This window comes from Gigantopelta aegis, chromosome 6, assembly GCF_016097555.1.
Source record: "Gigantopelta aegis isolate Gae_Host chromosome 6, Gae_host_genome, whole genome shotgun sequence".
NCBI lineage: Eukaryota > Metazoa > Mollusca > Gastropoda > Neomphalida > Peltospiridae > Gigantopelta > Gigantopelta aegis.
This window is the reverse complement of record NC_054704.1, coordinates 83,594,825-83,615,254: the sequence shown is the minus strand read 5'-3', so window position 1 is coordinate 83,615,254 and position 20,430 is coordinate 83,594,825. Positions and strand designations below refer to the sequence as shown.

The window sequence follows — 20,430 nt, the reverse complement described above, 5'->3', positions numbered from 1 at the left end:
GTTAATTACAGGTACGGGAGTTGTTGCCAGTTGATATAACACAGTATTGCTTATTACAGGTACGGGAGTTGTTGCCAGTTGATATCACAAAGTATTGTTAATTACAGGTACGGGAGTTGTTGGCAGTTGATATAACATAGTATTGCTTATTACAGGTACGGGAGTTGTTGCCAGTTGATATAACACAGTATTGTTAATTACAGGTACAGGAGTTGTTGCCAGTTGATATAACACAGTATTGTTAATTACAGGTACGGGAGTTGTTGCCAGTTGATATAACACAGTATTGCTTATTACAGGTACGGGAGTTGTTGCCAGTTGATATAACACAGTATTGTTAATTACAGGTACGGGAGTTGTTGCCAGTTGATATAACACAGTATTGTTTATTACAGGTACGGGAGTTGTTGCCAGTGTGCCGTCGGACTCACCTGATGATTTCGCTGCTCTCCGAGATCTCAAGAAAAAGGAGGTTTGCTTTCTTCACCATTAGAGCCATTTTTGATAATTGTAATTCAACATTACTTAGATTTTTGTTGTTTATTGCAACCTGAACTTTGACCATTTACTATTACTATTGCTTTATTCAGTTTCCTTTACCAATCGATTAGGCAAGCTAACATGTAACACATACATGGACTTGGTCTTTACTTTCTGTATTACTGTGGAAACCAGCAATATAGACTGAATATTTCTTAGTAATACTATATTTGATATTTAATTAAGTTTTTGTCTATTTTACATTTATGTCTTATGTTCAATGGCTTTACCCTGTACAATTCTTTGATTTAGAAATGTGATTATATATGTCATATTACAATCAAAACATGATTTCCGAATAAGTGTTGTGAGTCATTGGTGTTTTATTAAATGATTAAATAATGTAAAAACAAATCTTCAAAATTTACACCTGATGCAAATGATATCACATGAAAATAATGGTCATTATAATTAAATCGTGTATGTCAAAAAACCTGAAAGTGACTTCTAAAATAGAGTATAATACACAAATGCAACAGTATTTCATTACTTAAGACTTTTTATAAACAAATGATCAAAACACTTGCTTGCAATATCAAACGTGTTTAACCATATCCCACAAACATGATGTTAGTGTTCACTAAATGTTCAGTAAAGTGTAAAAAAAATAATGTTTATTTAAAAACAAATTATTAATCAAAGTGTGCATCTAAGATGAATATTTTGCTCTAGATTTGTTTTACTTTACTTGCACAGTGCGGCTAGCTCAGAATGTTAATTTCGTGCATTGTATAATAGTACTCAAAATAAGTTCTAGATTTTATTCTAGCATTTCCTGAAATCATTTTGTTATTCATTGTTTTGGTACCTAAATGGTATTTTATCTGAAGTCTTTTTTCTCTCTCTCTCTTTCATTTTAGGCATTGAGACAGAAGTACAGCATCAAGGATGAGATGGTGCTGCCTTTTGAACCTGTGAGTAGCATATTATACTGACTTGAAATGTCACTAAAACATCTGCTTGTACAGTCAACTCTCTCTTTTGTCATTCAAGTAATGGAGGTGCAGGACGTAGCCTAATGTTAAAGCTCTCGCCTGATGCACGGTCACCATGAATGGTATATTAAAGCCTGTGGTATGTGCTATCCTGTGTGGGATGGTGCATATAATCCTTTGCTACTAATAGAAAAACATTTGACATCCAATAGCTGATGATTAATAAATCTGTGCTCTAGTGGTGTTGTTAAACAAAATAAAGTTTAAAGTAATGTGTAGAGATTATTGCACTTGGAGACTTTGATCAGTCTATGTTATCAGTCATTGTAAACTCATAGTGCTTAAAGTAGAATGCTGTATATTCAAAGTAGATGTTAATTACCTTTATCAGTCTGCAGTTACTCTCTAGTATAGTCTCTGTTCCATTCCCAGTGCAGAAGTTAAGTAGTCAGCAAAACTCCTAAAACTCGAGTGGTCAAAGATGTTAAATGACGATCAAATATCAAACATGTTATTATTATTCCTTTCCTTTCTTGTTTCAGATTTCGATAATTAACACGCCTGAGCTTGGCACCCTGTCAGCTGTGACGGCATGCGACCAGTTCAAGATACAGAGTCAGAACGACCGCGACAAGCTGCAGGAGGCCAAGGAGAAGGTTTACAAGCTGGGATTCTACGACGGGGTAAGTCACAAACTGTTTTGTCTGGATTCTATGATGGGGTAAGTCGCAAACTGATTTGTCAGGATTCTACGATGGGGTAAGTCACAAACTGGTTTGTCTGGATTCTACGATGGGGTAAGTCACAAACTGGTTTGTCAGGATTCTATGATGGGGTAAGTCGCAAACTGATTTGTCAGGATTCTACGATGGGGTAAGTCACAAACTGTTTTGTCTGGATTCTATGATGGGGTAAGTCGCAAACTGATTTGTCAGGATTCTACGATGGGGTAAGTCACAAACTGGTTTGTCTGGATTCTACGATGGGGTAAGTCACAAACTGGTTTGTCCGGATTCTATAATGGGGTAAGTCGCAAACTGGTTTGTCTGGATTCTATGATGGGGTAAGTCACAAACTGGTTTGTCAGGATTCTATGATGGGGTAAGTCGCAAACTGGTTTGTCTGGATTCTATTGTGGGGTAAGTCACAAAACAGTGTACTTGGGTTTGTCAGGATTCTATGATGGGGGGAAATCATGAACTGTTTTGTCTGGATTCTAAGATGGGGTAAATCACAAAACAAAATTAACTTGTCAAACTGTCTGGATTCTATGATGGGGTAAATCACAAAACATAATTTACTTGTCAAACTGTCTGGATTCTATGATGGGGTAAATCACAAAACATAATTTACTTGTCAAACTGTCTGGATTCTATGATGGGGTAAATCACAAAACAAAATTCACTTGTCAAATTGTCTGGATTCTATGATGGGGGGGGGGGGGGGGGGAGGGGTAAATCACAAAACATAATTCACTTGTCAAACTGTCTGGATTCTGAGATGGGGTAAATCACAAAACATGGGGTAAATCACAAAACATAATTCACTTGTCAAACTGTCTGGATTCTGTGATGTGGTAAATCACAAAACATAATTAACTTGTCAAACTGTCTGGATTCTGTGATGGGGTAAATCACAAAACATAATTCACTTGTCAAACTGTCTGGATTCTGTGATGGGGTAAATCACAAAACATAATTCACTTGTTTTACGATGAGATTTTGATAACGTCCAGACCTGTTTTGTATTACATCATATGCATAGACCGATCCATTTTTGTTCATTGCATTGGACTAGTACCCAATGTGTACTTTGATTTTACTTCTGTTAAGAAAATTGTTAGTGTGTGCAATGTAGCTACAATATGCAAGCATCTAAATAACTGATTAAAGCAAAATAAATTTGTAGAATTCTTAACGAGAATTCTAGCAATATAAATATGCTTTAAATTGATTAATACATAACAACAAAAAAAACCTACATGTTGACCATTTCCAACTGAATCGAGCGGGACAATTCTTTGAATCATAGAGAAAAAAAGAATTAATTTGGTCATCGTGACCTTTAGGGAAAGGCGTGTCCTATGATCCACGAGTCTGATCGGTGAAGCCAACAATTTATGTAGGTTTAGGCCCCTGGCTCCATATTCATAAACATACTTAAGTGAATGTATGATACTTAACTGTGTACTTTAAGTATGTATTTAGGTATCATACATTGACTTCAGTACGTTTATGAATACGGAGCCTGGGCCTTTGTTAGCTAAAATGTGTTAAGTGTTTCTTTTTCTTCATTCATATGCCTGCCTTTTGTTTTGAATTTCAGGTTATGACAGTTGGCGAGTGGAAGGGACAGAAGGTTCAGGACATCAAGAAAAAGGTTCAGAAGTCTTTAGTGGACAAGGTAACGTCATTCTTATGCTAGTAGTTAGAAGTAATCATTCAGTCTGGCCACCATATGTTTTACATACAGATTACAAACAAACCTGCAGTTTTAATACACTTGTTTGGTAGCACAATCGGTGGCTACCATTCACTGCTTTTATACAACATATATATTTTTTGCCAATTTTTTTTTAACTAAAGGTACAATATCACAGATTTACGATCACATATATGACCTTATTTTCCTAAACATGGATTATAAATGAAAATTACATTCATATGAGATACTAAACCTAAATCATTTTAGTTGGAAAAGTTGTCAAAACTGTGCATTGTATAAAAACATTTCTATCATAAATGAAGTATCAGTTATGGAAATACACTAAGACATAACCAGTACGAGATCTGACCTATCGTTCACATCTTATTATGAGGGCTGTGGAAAGGTTGACTTTATGGTATACTAGTTGGTTAGGTCTGATTGGGCTATTTCTCGTCACAGCCAGTGCACCACGACTGGTATATCAAAAGCCGTGATATGTGCTATCCTGTCTGTGGGATTGTGCATATAAAATATCCCTTGTTACTAATGGAAAAATGTAACGGGTTTCCTCTCTATGACTGTCAAAATGACCATATGTTTGACATCCAGTAGCCAATGATTAATAAATTAATGTGCTCTAGTGGTGTCGTTAAACAAAGCAAACCTTTTTGGTTTGGACTGAGAAGAATTCGACTTTATGGTTTTCCCGCTTGTGTAGTATTGGTTAGGACTAGGCACAAAGGTGATTCAACCTATCAGAGGCTAAGAAAATTAACTTGCATTAGTTCTATAATGTTGAGAGTATGTCCGGGTCGTAACTGAAGTTTAATTTTTCAGAATGAAGCTGTCGTGTACATGGAACCTGAGAAAAAGGTTGTATCTCGCTCTGCTGACGAGTGTGTGGTGGCACTCTGTGACCAGTGGTGGGTATTACATTTTACACAGTGTGTGGTGGTGCGCTGTGACCAGTGGTGGGTAGTGACAGTTTATACAGTGCATGGTGGTGCTCTGTGACCAGTGGTGGGTAGTAACAGTTTACACAGTGTGTGGTGGCGCTCTGTGACCAGTGGTGGGTAGTAACAGTTTACACAATGCGTGGTGGTGGTGCTCTGTGACCAGTGGTGGGTAGTAACATTTTACACAGTGCGTGGTGGTGCTCTGTGACCAGTGGTGGGTATAACAGTTTACACAATGCGTGGTGGTGGTGCTCTGTGACCAGTGGTGTGTAGTAACATTTTACACAGTGCGTGGTGGTGCTCTGTGACCAGTGGTGGGTATAACAGTTTACACAATGTGTGGTGGTGGTGCTCTGTGACCAGTGGTGGGTAGTAACATTTTACACAGTGCGTGGTGGTGCTCTGTGACCAGTGGTGGGTATAACAGTTTACACAATGCGTGGTGGTGGTGCTCTGTGACCAGTGGTGGGTAGTAACATTTTACACAGTGTGTGGTGGTGCTCTGTGACCAGTGGTGGGTATAACAGTTTACACAATGCGTGGTGGTGGTGCTCTGTGACCAGTGGTGGGTAGTAACATTTTACACAGTGTGTGGTGGCGCTCTGTGACCAGTGGTGGGTATAACAGTTTACACAATGCGTGGTGGTGGTGCTCTGTGACCAGTGGTGGGTAGTAACATTTTACACAGTGTGTGGTGGTGCGCTGTGACCAGTGGTGGGTAGTAACATTTTACACAGTGCGTGGTGGCGCTCTGTGACCAGTGGTGGGTATAACAGTTTACACAATGCGTGGTGGTGGTGCTCTGTGACCAGCGGTGGGTAGTAACATTTTACACAGTGTGTGGTGGCGCTCTGTGACCAGTGGTGGGTATAACAGTTTACACAATGCGTGGTGGTGGTGCTCTGTGACCAGTGGTGGGTAGTAACATTTTATACAGTGTGTGGTGGTGCGCTGTGACCAGTGATGGGTATAACAGTTTACACAGTGTGTGGTGGTGCTCTGTGACCAGTGGTGTGTAGTAACATTTTACACAGTGTGTGGTGGCGCTCTGTGACCAGTGGTGGGTAGTGACATTTTACACAATGCGTGGTGGTGCGCTGTGACCAGTGGTGGGTAGTAACATTTTACACAGTGCGTGGTGGTGCTCTGTGACCAGTGGTGGGTATAACAGTTTACACAATGCGTGGTGGTGGTGCTCTGTGACCAGTGGTGGGTAGTAACATTTTACACAGTGTGTGGTGGCGCTCTGTGACCAGTGGTGGGTATAACAGTTTACACAATGCGTGGTGGTGGTGCTCTGTGACCAGTGGTGGGTAGTAACATTTTACACAGTGCGTGGTGGTGCTCTGTGACCAGTGGTGGGTATAACAGTTTACACAATGCGTGGTGGTGGTGCTCTGTGACCAGTGGTGTGTAGTAACATTTTACACAGTGCGTGGTGGTGCTCTGTGACCAGTGGTGGGTATAACAGTTTACACAATGCGTGGTGGTGGTGCTCTGTGACCAGTGGTGGGTAGTAACATTTTACACAGTGCGTGGTGGTGCTCTGTGACCAGTGGTGGGTATAACAGTTTACACAATGCGTGGTGGTGGTGCTCTGTGACCAGTGGTGGGTAGTAACATTTTACACAGTGCGTGGTGGTGCTCTGTGACCAGTGGTGGGTATAACAGTTTACACAATGCGTGGTGGTGGTGCTCTGTGACCAGTGGTGGGTAGTAACATTTTACACAGTGTGTGGTGGCGCTCTGTGACCAGTGGTGGGTATAACAGTTTACACAATGCGTGGTGGTGGTGCTCTGTGACCAGTGGTGGGTAGTAACATTTTACACAGTGTGTGGTGGTGCGCTGTGACCAGTGGTGGGTAGTAACATTTTACACAGTGCGTGGTGGCGCTCTGTGACCAGTGGTGGGTATAACAGTTTACACAATGCATGGTGGTGGTGCTCTGTGACCAGTGGTGGGTAGTAACATTTTACACAGTGTGTGGTGGCGCTCTGTGACCAGTGGTGGGTATAACAGTTTACACAATGCGTGGTGGTGGTGCTCTGTGACCAGTGGTGGGTAGTAACATTTTACACAGTGCGTGGTGGTGCTCTGTGACCAGTGGTGGGTATAACAGTTTACACAATGCGTGGTGGTGGTGCTCTGTGACCAGTGGTGGGTAGTAACATTTTACACAGTGCGTGGTGGTGCTCTGTGACCAGTGGTGGGTATAACAGTTTACACAATGCGTGGTGGTGGTGCTCTGTGACCAGTGGTGGATAGTAACATTTTACACAGTGTGTGGTGGCGCTCTGTGACCAGTGGTGGGTAGTAACATTTTACACAGTGCGTGGTGGTGGTGGTGGTGCTCTGTGACCAGTGGTGGGTAGTACCATTTTACACAGTGCGTGGTGGTGCTCTGTGACCAGTGGTGGGTATAACAGTTTACACAATGCGTGGTGGTGGTGCTCTGTGACCAGTGGTGGGTAGTAACATTTTACACAGTGTGTGGTGGTGTGCTGTGACCAGTGGTGGGTATAACAGTTTACACAGTATGTGGTGGTGCTCTGTGACCAGTGGTGTGTAGTAACATTTTACACAGTGTGTGGTGGTGCTCTGTGACCAGTGGTGTGTAGTAACATTTTACACAATGCGTGGTGGTGCGCTGTGACCAGTGGTGTGTAGTAACAGTTTACACAGTGTGTGGTGGTGCTCTGTGACCAGTGGTGGGTAGTAACAGTTTACACAGTGTGTGGTGGTGCGCTGTGACCAGTGGTGGGTAGTAACAGTTTACACAGTGTGTGGTGGCGCTCTGTGACCAGTGGTGGGTAGTAACAGTTTACACAGTGTGTGGTGGTGTGCTGTGACCAGTGGTGGATATAACAGTTTACACAGTGTGTGGTGGCGCTCTGTGACCAGTGGTGGGTAGTAACAGTTTATACAGTGTGTGGTGGCGCTCTGTGACCAGTGGTGGGTAGTAACAGTTTACACAGTGTGTGGTGGTGTGCTGTGACCAATGGTGGATATAACAGTTTACACAGTGTGTGGTGGCGCTCTGTGACCAGTGGTGGGTAGTAACAGTTTACACAGTGTGTGGTGGTGCTCTCTGACCAGTGGTGGGTAGTAACAGTTTACACAGTGTGTGGTGATGCTCTGTGACCAGTGGTGGGTAGTAACAGTTTACACAGTGTGTGGTGGTGCTCTCTGACCAGTGGTGGGTAGTAACAGTTTACACAGTGTGTGGTGGCGCTCTGTGACCAGTGGTGGGTAGTAACATTTTACACAGTGTGTGGTGGTGCGCTGTGACCAGTGGTGTGTAGTAACAGTTTACACAGTGTGTGGTGGTGCTCTGTGACCAGTGGTGGGTATAACATTTTACACAGTGTGTGGTGGCGCTCTGTGACCAGTGGTGGGTATAACAGTTTACACAGTGTGTGGTGGTGCTCTGTGACCAGTGGTGGGTATAACAGTTTACACAGTGTGTGGTGGTGCTCTGTGACCAGTGGTGGGTATAACAGTTTACACAGTGTGTGGTGGTGCGCTGTGACCAGTGGTGGGTAGTGACAGTTTATACAGTGTGTGGTGGCGCTCTGTGACCAGTGGTGGGTAGTGACATTTTACACAATGCGTGGTGGTGCGCTGTGACCAGTGGTGGGTAGTAACAGTTTATACAGTGTGTGGTGGTGCTCTGTGACCAGTGGTGGGTAGTAACATTTTGCACAGTGTGTGGTGGTGTGCTGTGACCAGTGGTGGGTATAACAGTTTACACAGTGTGTGGTGGTGTGCTGTGACCAGTGGTGGGTAGTAACTGTTTACACAGTGTGTGGTTGTGTGCTGTGACCAGTGGTGGGTAGTAACATTTTATACAGTGTGTGGTGGTGCGCTGTGACCAGTGATGGGTATAACAGTTTACACAGTGTGTGGTGGTGCTCTGTGACCAGTGGTGTGTAGTAACATTTTACACAGTGTGTGGTGGTGAGCTGTGACCAGTGGTGGGTATAACAGTTTACACAGTGTGTGGTGGTGCGCTGTGACCAGTGGTGGGTAGTAACAGTTTACACAGTGTGTGGTGGTGTGCTGTGACCAGTGGTGGGTATAACAGTTTACACAGTGTGTGGTGGTGCGCTGTGACCAGTGGTGGGTAGTAACTGTTTACACAGTGTGTGGTTGTGTGCTGTGACCAGTGGTGGGTAGTAACATTTTATACAGTGTGTGGTGGTGTGCTGTGACCAGTGGTGGGTATAACATTTTACACAGTGTGTGGTGGTGCGCTGTGACCAGTGGTGGGTAGTAACAGTTTACACAGTGTGTGGTGGTGTGCTGTGACCAGTGGTGGGTATAACAGTTTACACAGTGTGTGGTTGTGCGCTGTGACCAGTGGTGGATAGTAACATTTTACACAGTGCGTAGTGGTGCGCTGTGACCAGTGGTGGGTAGTAACTGTTTACACAGTGTGTGGTGGTGCTCTGTGACCAGTGGTGGGTAGTAACATTTTACACAATGCGTGGTGGTGCACTGTGACCAGTGGTGTGTAGTAACAGTTTACACAGTGTGTGGTGGTGCTCTGTGACCAGTGGTGTGTAGTAACATTTTACACAGTGTGTGGTGGTGCGCTGTGACCAGTGGTGTGTAGTAACAGTTTACACAGTGTGTGGTGGCGCTCTGTGACCAGTGGTGGGTAGTGACATTTTACACAATGCGTGGTGGTGGGTAGTAACATTTTACACAGTGCGTGGTGGTGCTCTGTGACCAGTGGTGGGTATAACAGTTTACACAATGCGTGGTGGTGGTGCTCTGTGACCAGTGGTGGGTAGTAACATTTTACACAGTGTGTGGTGGCGCTCTGTGACCAGTGGTGGGTATAACAGTTTACACAATGCGTGGTGGTGGTGCTCTGTGACCAGTGGTGGGTAGTAACATTTTACACAGTGCGTGGTGGTGCTCTGTGACCAGTGGTGGGTATAACAGTTTACACAATGCGTGGTGGTGGTGCTCTGTGACCAGTGGTGTGTAGTAACATTTTACACAGTGCGTGGTGGTGCTCTGTGACCAGTGGTGGGTATAACAGTTTACACAATGCGTGGTGGTGGTGCTCTGTGACCAGTGGTGGGTAGTAACATTTTACACAGTGCGTGGTGGTGCTCTGTGACCAGTGGTGGGTATAACAGTTTACACAATGCGTGGTGGTGGTGCTCTGTGACCAGTGGTGGGTAGTAACATTTTACACAGTGCGTGGTGGTGCTCTGTGACCAGTGGTGGGTATAACAGTTTACACAATGCGTGGTGGTGGTGCTCTGTGACCAGTGGTGGGTAGTAACATTTTACACAGTGTGTGGTGGCGCTCTGTGACCAGTGGTGGGTATAACAGTTTACACAATGCGTGGTGGTGGTGCTCTGTGACCAGTGGTGGGTAGTAACATTTTACACAGTGTGTGGTGGTGCGCTGTGACCAGTGGTGGGTAGTAACATTTTACACAGTGCGTGGTGGCGCTCTGTGACCAGTGGTGGGTATAACAGTTTACACAATGCGTGGTGGTGGTGCTCTGTGACCAGTGGTGGGTAGTAACATTTTACACAGTGTGTGGTGGCGCTCTGTGACCAGTGGTGGGTATAACAGTTTACACAATGCGTGGTGGTGGTGCTCTGTGACCAGTGGTGGGTAGTAACATTTTACACAGTGCGTGGTGGTGCTCTGTGACCAGTGGTGGGTATAACAGTTTACACAATGCGTGGTGGTGGTGCTCTGTGACCAGTGGTGGGTAGTAACATTTTACACAGTGCGTGGTGGTGCTCTGTGACCAGTGGTGGGTATAACAGTTTACACAATGCGTGGTGGTGGTGCTCTGTGACCAGTGGTGGATAGTAACATTTTACACAGTGTGTGGTGGCGCTCTGTGACCAGTGGTGGGTAGTAACATTTTACACAGTGCGTGGTGGTGGTGGTGGTGCTCTGTGACCAGTGGTGGGTAGTACCATTTTACACAGTGCGTGGTGGTGCTCTGTGACCAGTGGTGGGTATATAACAGTTTACACAATGCGTGGTGGTGGTGCTCTGTGACCAGTGGTGGGTAGTAACATTTTACACAGTGTGTGGTGGTGTGCTGTGACCAGTGGTGGGTATAACAGTTTACACAGTATGTGGTGGTGCTCTGTGACCAGTGGTGTGTAGTAACATTTTACACAGTGTGTGGTGGTGCTCTGTGACCAGTGGTGTGTAGTAACATTTTACACAATGCGTGGTGGTGCGCTGTGACCAGTGGTGTGTAGTAACAGTTTACACAGTGTGTGGTGGTGCTCTGTGACCAGTGGTGGGTAGTAACAGTTTACACAGTGTGTGGTGGTGCGCTGTGACCAGTGGTGGGTAGTAACAGTTTATACAGTGTGTGGTGGCGCTCTGTGACCAGTGGTGGGTAGTAACAGTTTACACAGTGTGTGGTGGTGTGCTGTGACCAGTGGTGGATATAACAGTTTACACAGTGTGTGGTGGCGCTCTGTGACCAGTGGTGGGTAGTAACAGTTTATACAGTGTGTGGTGGCGCTCTGTGACCAGTGGTGGGTAGTAACAGTTTACACAGTGTGTGGTGGTGTGCTGTGACCAGTGGTGGATATAACAGTTTACACAGTGTGTGGTGGCGCTCTGTGACCAGTGGTGTGTAGTAACATAACAGTTTACACAGTGTGTGGTGGCGCTCTGTGACCAGTGGTGTGTAGTAACATAACAGTTTACACAGTGTGTGGAAGGCGCTCTGTGACCAGTGGTGGGTAGTATCATTTTACACAGTGTGTGGTGGTGCTCTGTGACCAGTGGTGGGTATAACAGTTTACACAGTGTGTGGTGGTGCTCTGTGACCAGTGGTGGGTATAACAGTTTACACAGTGTGTGGTGGTGCTCTGTGACCAGTGGTGGGTATAACAGTTTACACAGTGTGTGGTGGTGCGCTGTGACCAGTGGTGGGTAGTGACAGTTTATACAGTGTGTGGTGGCGCTCTGTGACCAGTGGTGGGTAGTGACATTTTACACAATGCGTGGTGGTGCGCTGTGACCAGTGGTGGGTAGTAACAGTTTATACAGTGCGTGGTGGTGCTCTGTGACCAGTGGTGGGTAGTAACATTTTACACAGTGTGTGGTGGCGCTCTGTGACCAGTGGTGGGTATAACAGTTTACACAATGCGTGGTGGTGGTGCTCTGTGACCAGTGGTGGGTAGTAACATTTTACACAGTGTGTGGTGGTGCGCTGTGACCAGTGGTGGGTAGTAACATTTTACACAGTGCGTGGTGGCGCTCTGTGACCAGTGGTGGGTATAACAGTTTACACAATGCGTGGTGGTGGTGCTCTGTGACCAGTGGTGGGTAGTAACATTTTACACAGTGCGTGGTGGTGCTCTGTGACCAGTGGTGGGTATAACAGTTTACACAATGCGTGGTGGTGGTGCTCTGTGACCAGTGGTGGGTAGTAACATTTTACACAGTGCGTGGTGGTGCTCTGTGACCAGTGGTGGGTATAACAGTTTACACAATGCGTGGTGGTGGTGCTCTGTGACCAGTGGTGGATAGTAACATTTTACACAGTGTGTGGTGGCGCTCTGTGACCAGTGGTGGGTAGTAACATTTTACACAGTGCGTGGTGGTGGTGGTGGTGCTCTGTGACCAGTGGTGGGTAGTACCATTTTACACAGTGCGTGGTGGTGCTCTGTGACCAGTGGTGGGTATAACAGTTTACACAATGCGTGGTGGTGGTGCTCTGTGACCAGTGGTGGGTAGTAACATTTTACACAGTGTGTGGTGGTGTGCTGTGACCAGTGGTGGGTATAACAGTTTACACAGTATGTGGTGGTGCTCTGTGACCAGTGGTGTGTAGTAACATTTTACACAGTGTGTGGTGGTGCTCTGTGACCAGTGGTGTGTAGTAACATTTTACACAATGCGTGGTGGTGCGCTGTGACCAGTGGTGTGTAGTAACAGTTTACACAGTGTGTGGTGGTGCTCTGTGACCAGTGGTGGGTAGTAACAGTTTACACAGTGTGTGGTGGTGCGCTGTGACCAGTGGTGGGTAGTAACAGTTTATACAGTGTGTGGTGGCGCTCTGTGACCAGTGGTGGGTAGTAACAGTTTACACAGTGTGTGGTGGTGTGCTGTGACCAGTGGTGGATATAACAGTTTACACAGTGTGTGGTGGCGCTCTGTGACCAGTGGTGGGTAGTAACAGTTTATACAGTGTGTGGTGGCGCTCTGTGACCAGTGGTGGGTAGTAACAGTTTACACAGTGTGTGGTGGTGTGCTGTGACCAGTGGTGGATATAACAGTTTACACAGTGTGTGGTGGCGCTCTGTGACCAGTGGTGTGTAGTAACATAACAGTTTACACAGTGTGTGGTGGCGCTCTGTGACCAGTGGTGTGTAGTAACATAACAGTTTACACAGTGTGTGGAAGGCGCTCTGTGACCAGTGGTGGGTAGTATCATTTTACACAGTGTGTGGTGGTGCTCTGTGACCAGTGGTGGGTATAACAGTTTACACAGTGTGTGGTGGTGCTCTGTGACCAGTGGTGGGTATAACAGTTTACACAGTGTGTGGTGGTGCTCTGTGACCAGTGGTGGGTATAACAGTTTACACAGTGTGTGGTGGTGCGCTGTGACCAGTGGTGGGTAGTGACAGTTTATACAGTGTGTGGTGGCGCTCTGTGACCAGTGGTGGGTAGTGACATTTTACACAATGCGTGGTGGTGCGCTGTGACCAGTGGTGGGTAGTAACAGTTTATACAGTGCGTGGTGGTGCTCTGTGACCAGTGGTGGGTAGTAACATTTTGCACAGTGTGTGGTGGTGTGCTGTGACCAGTGGTGGGTATAACAGTTTACACAGTGTGTGGTGGTGTGCTGTGACCAGTGGTGGGTAGTAACTGTTTACACAGTGTGTGGTTGTGTGCTGTGACCAGTGGTGGGTAGTAACATTTTATACAGTGTGTGGTGGTGCGCTGTGACCAGTGATGGGTATAACAGTTTACACAGTGTGTGGTGGTGCTCTGTGACCAGTGGTGTGTAGTAACATTTTACACAGTGTGTGGTGGTGAGCTGTGACCAGTGGTGGGTATAACAGTTTACACAGTGTGTGGTGGTGCGCTGTGACCAGTGGTGGGTAGTAACAGTTTACACAGTGTGTGGTGGTGTGCTGTGACCAGTGGTGGGTATAACAGTTTACACAGTGTGTGGTGGTGCGCTGTGACCAGTGGTGGGTAGTAACTGTTTACACAGTGTGTGGTTGTGTGCTGTGACCAGTGGTGGGTAGTAACATTTTATACAGTGTGTGGTGGTGTGCTGTGACCAGTGGTGGGTATAACATTTTACACAGTGTGTGGTGGTGCGCTGTGACCAGTGGTGGGTAGTAACAGTTTACACAGTGTGTGGTGGTGTGCTGTGACCAGTGGTGGGTATAACAGTTTACACAGTGTGTGGTTGTGCGCTGTGACCAGTGGTGGATAGTAACATTTTACACAGTGCGTAGTGGTGCGCTGTGACCAGTGGTGGGTAGTAACTGTTTACACAGTGTGTGGTGGTGCTCTGTGACCAGTGGTGGGTAGTAACATTTTACACAATGCGTGGTGGTGCACTGTGACCAGTGGTGTGTAGTAACAGTTTACACAGTGTGTGGTGGTGCTCTGTGACCAGTGGTGTGTAGTAACATTTTACACAGTGTGTGGTGGTGCGCTGTGACCAGTGGTGTGTAGTAACAGTTTACACAGTGTGTGGTGGCGCTCTGTGACCAGTGGTGGGTAGTGACATTTTACACAATGCGTGGTGGTGCGCTGTGACCAGTGGTGGGTAGTAACATTTTACACAGTGCGTGGTGGTGCTCTGTGACCAGTGGTGGGTATAACAGTTTACACAATGCGTGGTGGTGGTGCTCTGTGACCAGTGGTGGGTAGTAACATTTTACACAGTGTGTGGTGGCGCTCTGTGACCAGTGGTGGGTATAACAGTTTACACAATGCGTGGTGGTGGTGCTCTGTGACCAGTGGTGGGTAGTAACATTTTACACAGTGCGTGGTGGTGCTCTGTGACCAGTGGTGGGTATAACAGTTTACACAATGCGTGGTGGTGGTGCTCTGTGACCAGTGGTGTGTAGTAACATTTTACACAGTGCGTGGTGGTGCTCTGTGACCAGTGGTGGGTATAACAGTTTACACAATGCGTGGTGGTGGTGCTCTGTGACCAGTGGTGGGTAGTAACATTTTACACAGTGCGTGGTGGTGCTCTGTGACCAGTGGTGGGTATAACAGTTTACACAATGCGTGGTGGTGGTGCTCTGTGACCAGTGGTGGGTAGTAACATTTTACACAGTGCGTGGTGGTGCTCTGTGACCAGTGGTGGGTATAACAGTTTACACAATGCGTGGTGGTGGTGCTCTGTGACCAGTGGTGGGTAGTAACATTTTACACAGTGTGTGGTGGCGCTCTGTGACCAGTGGTGGGTATAACAGTTTACACAATGCGTGGTGGTGGTGCTCTGTGACCAGTGGTGGGTAGTATTTTACACAGTGTGTGGTGGTGCGCTGTGACCAGTGGTGGGTAGTAACATTTTACACAGTGCGTGGTGGCGCTCTGTGACCAGTGGTGGGTATAACAGTTTACACAATGCGTGGTGGTGGTGCTCTGTGACCAGTGGTGGGTAGTACACAGTGTGTGGTTTTACACAGTGCGTGTGGTGGTGCTCTGTGACCAGTGGTGGGTATAACAGTTTACACAATGCGTGGTGGTGGTGCTCTGTGACCAGTGGTGGGTAGTAACATTTTACACAGTGTGTGGTGGTGTGCTGTGACCAGTGGTGGGTATAACAGTTTACACAGTATGTGGTGGTGCTCTGTGACCAGTGGTGTGTAGTAACATTTTACACAGTGTGTGGTGGTGCTCTGTGACCAGTGGTGTGTAGTAACATTTTACACAATGCGTGGTGGTGCGCTGTGACCAGTGGTGTGTAGTAACAGTTTACACAGTGTGTGGTGGTGCTCTGTGACCAGTGGTGGGTAGTAACAGTTTACACAGTGTGTGGTGGTGCGCTGTGACCAGTGGTGGGTAGTAACAGTTTATACAGTGTGTGGTGGCGCTCTGTGACCAGTGGTGGGTAGTAACAGTTTACACAGTGTGTGGTGGTGTGCTGTGACCAGTGGTGGATATAACAGTTTACACAGTGTGTGGTGGCGCTCTGTGACCAGTGGTGGGTAGTAACAGTTTACACAGTGTGTGGTGGCGCTCTGTGACCAGTGGTGGGTAGTAACAGTTTACACAGTGTGTGGTGGTGTGCTGTGACCAGTGGTGGGTATAACAGTTTACACAGTGTGTGGTGGCGCTCTGTGACCAGTGGTGTGTAGTAACATAACAGTTTACACAGTGTGTGGTGGCGCTCTGTGACCAGTGGTGTGTAGTAACATAACAGTTTACACAGTGTGTGGAAGGCGCTCTGTGACCAGTGGTGGGTAGTATCATTTTACACAGTGTGTGGTGGTGCTCTGTGACCAGTGGTGGGTATAACAGTTTACACAGTGTGTGGTGGTGCTCTGTGACCAGTGGTGGGTATAACAGTTTACACAGTGTGTGGTGGTGCTCTGTGACCAGTGGTGGGTAGTAACAGTTTACACAGTGTGTGGTGGTGCGCTGTGACCAGTGGTGGGTAGTGACAGTTTACACAGTGTGTGGTGGTGCTCTGTGACCAGTGGTGGGTAGTAACAGTTTACACAATGCGTGGTGGTGCGCTGTGACCAGTGGTGGGTAGTAACAGTTTATACAGTGCGTGGTGGTGCTCTGTGACCAGTGGTGTGACACAGTGGTGGGTAGCTGTGACCAGTGGTTTATAACAGTGTGTGTGTGGTGGTGTGCTGTGACCAGTGGTGGGTAGTAACAGTTTACACAGTGTGTGGTGGTGCTGTGACCAGTGGTGGGTAGTAACATTTTACACAGTGTGTGGTGGTGCGCTGTGACCAGTGGTGGGTATAACAGTTTACACACAGTGGTGGTGCTCTGTGACCAGTGGTGTGTAGTAACATTTTACACAGTGTGTGGTGGTGAGCTGTGACCAGTGGTGGGTATAACAGTTTACACAGTGTGTGGTGGTGCGCTGTGACCAGTGGTGGGTAGTAACAGTTTACACAGTGTGTGGTGGTGTGTGTGACCAGTGGTGGGTATAACAGTTTACACAGTGTGTGGTGGTGCGCTGTGACCAGTGGTGGGTAGTAACAGTTTACACAGTGTGTGGTGGTGTGCTGTGACCAGTGGTGGGTAGTAACATTTTACACAGTGTGTGGTGGTGTGCTGTGACCAGTGGTGGGTATAACATTTTACACAGTGTGTGGTGGTGCGCTGTGACCAGTGGTGGGTAGTAACAGTTTACACAGTGTGTGGTGGTGTGCTGTGACCAGTGGTGGGTAGTAACAGTTTACACAGTGTGTGGTGGTGCGCTGTGACCAGTGGTGGGTAGTAACATTTTACACAGTGCGTGGTGGTGCGCTGTGACCAGTGGTGGGTAGTAACAGTTTACACAGTGTGTGGTGGTGCTCTGTGACCAGTGGTGGGTAGTAACATTTTACACAATGCGTGGTGGTGCACTGTGACCAGTGGTGTGTAGTAACAGTTTACACAGTGTGTGGTGGTGCTCTGTGACCAGTGGTGTGTAGTAACATTTTACACAGTGTGTGGTGGTGCGCTGTGACCAGTGGTGTGTAGTAACAGTTTACACAGTGTGTGGTGGCGCTCTGTGACCAGTGGTGGGTAGTAACATTTTACACAGTGCGTGGTGGTGCGCTGTGACCAGTGGTGGGTAGTAACATTTTACACAGTGCGTGGTGGTGCTCTGTGACCAGTGGTGGGTATAACAGTTTACACATGCGTGGTGGTGGTGCTCTGTGACCAGTGGTGGGTAGTAACATTTTACACAGTGTGTGGTGGCGCTCTGTGACCAGTGGTGGGTATAACAGTTTACACAATGCGTGGTGGTGGTGCTCTGTGACCAGTGGTGGGTAGTAACATTTTACACAGTGCGTGGTGGTGCTCTGTGACCAGTGGTGGGTATAACAGTTTACACAGTGCGTGGTGGTGGTGCTCTGTGACCAGTGGTGGTGTAGTAACATTTTACACAGTGCGTGGTGGTGCTCTGTGACCAGTGGTGGGTAGTAACAGTTTACACAATGCGTGGTGGTGGTGCTCTGTGACCAGTGGTGGGTAGTAACATTTTACACAGTGCGTGGTGGTGCTCTGTGACCAGTGGTGGGTATAACAGTTTACACAATGCGTGGTGGTGGTGCTCTGTGACCAGTGGTGGGTAGTAACATTTTACACAGTGCGTGGTGGTGCTCTGTGACCAGTGGTGGGTATAACAGTTTACACAATGCGTGGTGGTGGTGCTCTGTGACCAGTGGTGGGTAGTAACATTTTACACAGTGTGTGGTGGCGCTCTGTGACCAGTGGTGGGTATAACAGTTTACACAATGCGTGGTGGTGGTGCTCTGTGACCAGTGGTGGGTAGTAACATTTTACACAGTGTGTGGTGGTGCGCTGTGACCAGTGGTGGGTAGTAACATTTTACACAGTGCGTGGTGGTGCTCTGTGACCAGTGGTGGGTATAACAGTTTACACAATGCGTGGTGGTGGTGCTCTGTGACCAGTGGTGGGTAGTAACATTTTACACAGTGTGTGGTGGTGCTCTGTGACCAGTGGTGGGTATAACAGTTTACACAATGCGTGGTGGTGGTGCTCTGTGACCAGTGGTGGGTAGTAACTTTTATACAGTGTGTGGTGGTGCGCTGTGACCAGTGGTGGGTATAACAGTTTACACAGTGTGTGGTGGTGCTCTGTGACCAGTGGTGTGTAGTAACATTTTACACAGTGTGTGGTGGTGCTCTGTGACCAGTGGTGGGTAGTGACATTTTACACAATGCGTGGTGGTGCTCTGTGACCAGTGGTGGGTAGTAACATTTTACACAGTGCGTGGTGGTGCTCTGTGACCAGTGGTGGGTATAACAGTTTACACAATGCGTGGTGGTGGTGCTCTGTGACCAGTGGTGGGTAGTAACATTTTACACAGTGTGTGGTGGCGCTCTGTGACCAGTGGTGGGTATAACAGTTTACACAATGCGTGGTGGTGGTGCTCTGTGACCAGTGGTGGGTAGTAACATTTTACACAGTGCGTGGTGGTGCTCTGTGACCAGTGGTGGGTATAACAGTTTACACAATGCGTGGTGGTGGTGCTCTGTGACCAGTGGTGTGTAGTAACATTTTACACAGTGCGTGGTGGTGCTCTGTGACCAGTGGTGGGTATAACAGTTTACACAATGCGTGGTGGTGGTGCTCTGTGACCAGTGGTGGGTAGTAACATTTTACACAGTGTGTGGTGGTGCTCTGTGACCAGTGGTGGGTATAACAGTTTACACAATGCGTGGTGGTGGTGCTCTGTGACCAGTGGTGGGTAGTAACATTTTACACAGTGCGTGGTGGTGCTCTGTGACCAGTGGTGGGTATAACAGTTTACACAATGCGTGGTGGTGGTGCTCTGTGACCAGTGGTGGGTAGTAACATTTTACACAGTGTGTGGTGGCGCTCTGTGACCAGTGGTGGGTATAACAGTTTACACAATGCGTGGTGGTGGTGCTCTGTGACCAGTGGTGGGTAGTAACATTTTACACAGTGTGTGGTGGTGCGCTGTGACCAGTGGTGGGTAGTAACATTTTACACAGTGCGTGGTGGCGCTCTGTGACCAGTGGTGGGTATAACAGTTTACACAATGTGGTGGTGGTGCTCTGTGACCAGTGGTGGGTAGTAACATTTTACACAGTGTGTGGTGGCGCTCTGTGACCAGTGGTGGGTATAACAGTTTACACAATGCGTGGTGGTGGTGCTCTGTGACCAGTGGTGGGTAGTAACATTTTACACAGTGCGTGGTGGTGCTCTGTGACCAGTGGTGGGTATAACAGTTTACACAATGCGTGGTGGTGGTGCTCTGTGACCAGTGGTGGGTAGTAACATTTTACACAGTGCGTGGTGGTGCTCTGTGACCAGTGGTGGGTATAACAGTTTACACAATGTGTGGTGGTGGTGCTCTGTGACCAGTGGTGGATAGTAACATTTTACACAGTGTGTGGTGGCGCTCTGTGACCAGTGGTGGGTAGTAACATTTTACACAGTGCGTGGTGGTGGTGGGTGCTCTGTGACCAGTGGTGGGTAGTACCATTTTACACAGTGCGTGGTGGTGCTCTGTGACCAGTGGTGGGTATAACAGTTTACACAATGCGTGGTGGTGGTGCTCTGTGACCAGTGGTGGGTAGTAACATTTTACACAGTGTGTGGTGGTGTGCTGTGACCAGTGGTGGGTATAACAGTTTACACAGTATGTGGTGGTGCTCTGTGACCAGTGGTGTGTAGTAACATTTTACACAGTGTGTGGTGGTGCTCTGTGACCAGTGGTGTGTAGTAACATTTTACACAATGCGTCGTGGTGCGCTGTGACCAGTGGTGTGTAGTAACAGTTTACACAGTGTGTGGTGGTGCTCTGTGACCAGTGGTGGGTAGTAACAGTTTACACAGTGTGTGGTGGTGCGCTGTGACCAGTGG

The 20,430-nt window shown here is 47.1% G+C and overlaps 1 protein-coding gene across 2 annotated transcripts in view; it reads left to right on the top strand.

The window, feature by feature from the left end:
- The window catches only part of LOC121375132 (leucine--tRNA ligase, cytoplasmic-like), a 73,112-nt gene that overhangs the window by 18,842 nt on the left and 33,840 nt on the right, over positions 1–20,430 (top strand). For both annotated transcript variants that reach the window (XM_041502387.1, XM_041502386.1), the window contains exons 12-16: positions 396–472; positions 1,401–1,454; positions 2,018–2,158; positions 3,801–3,878; positions 4,740–4,825. In XM_041502387.1, coding sequence (XP_041358321.1) covers positions 396–472; positions 1,401–1,454; positions 2,018–2,158; positions 3,801–3,878; positions 4,740–4,825 — 436 coding nt within the window. The remainder of the gene's footprint in view (positions 1–395; positions 473–1,400; positions 1,455–2,017; positions 2,159–3,800; positions 3,879–4,739; positions 4,826–20,430) is intronic.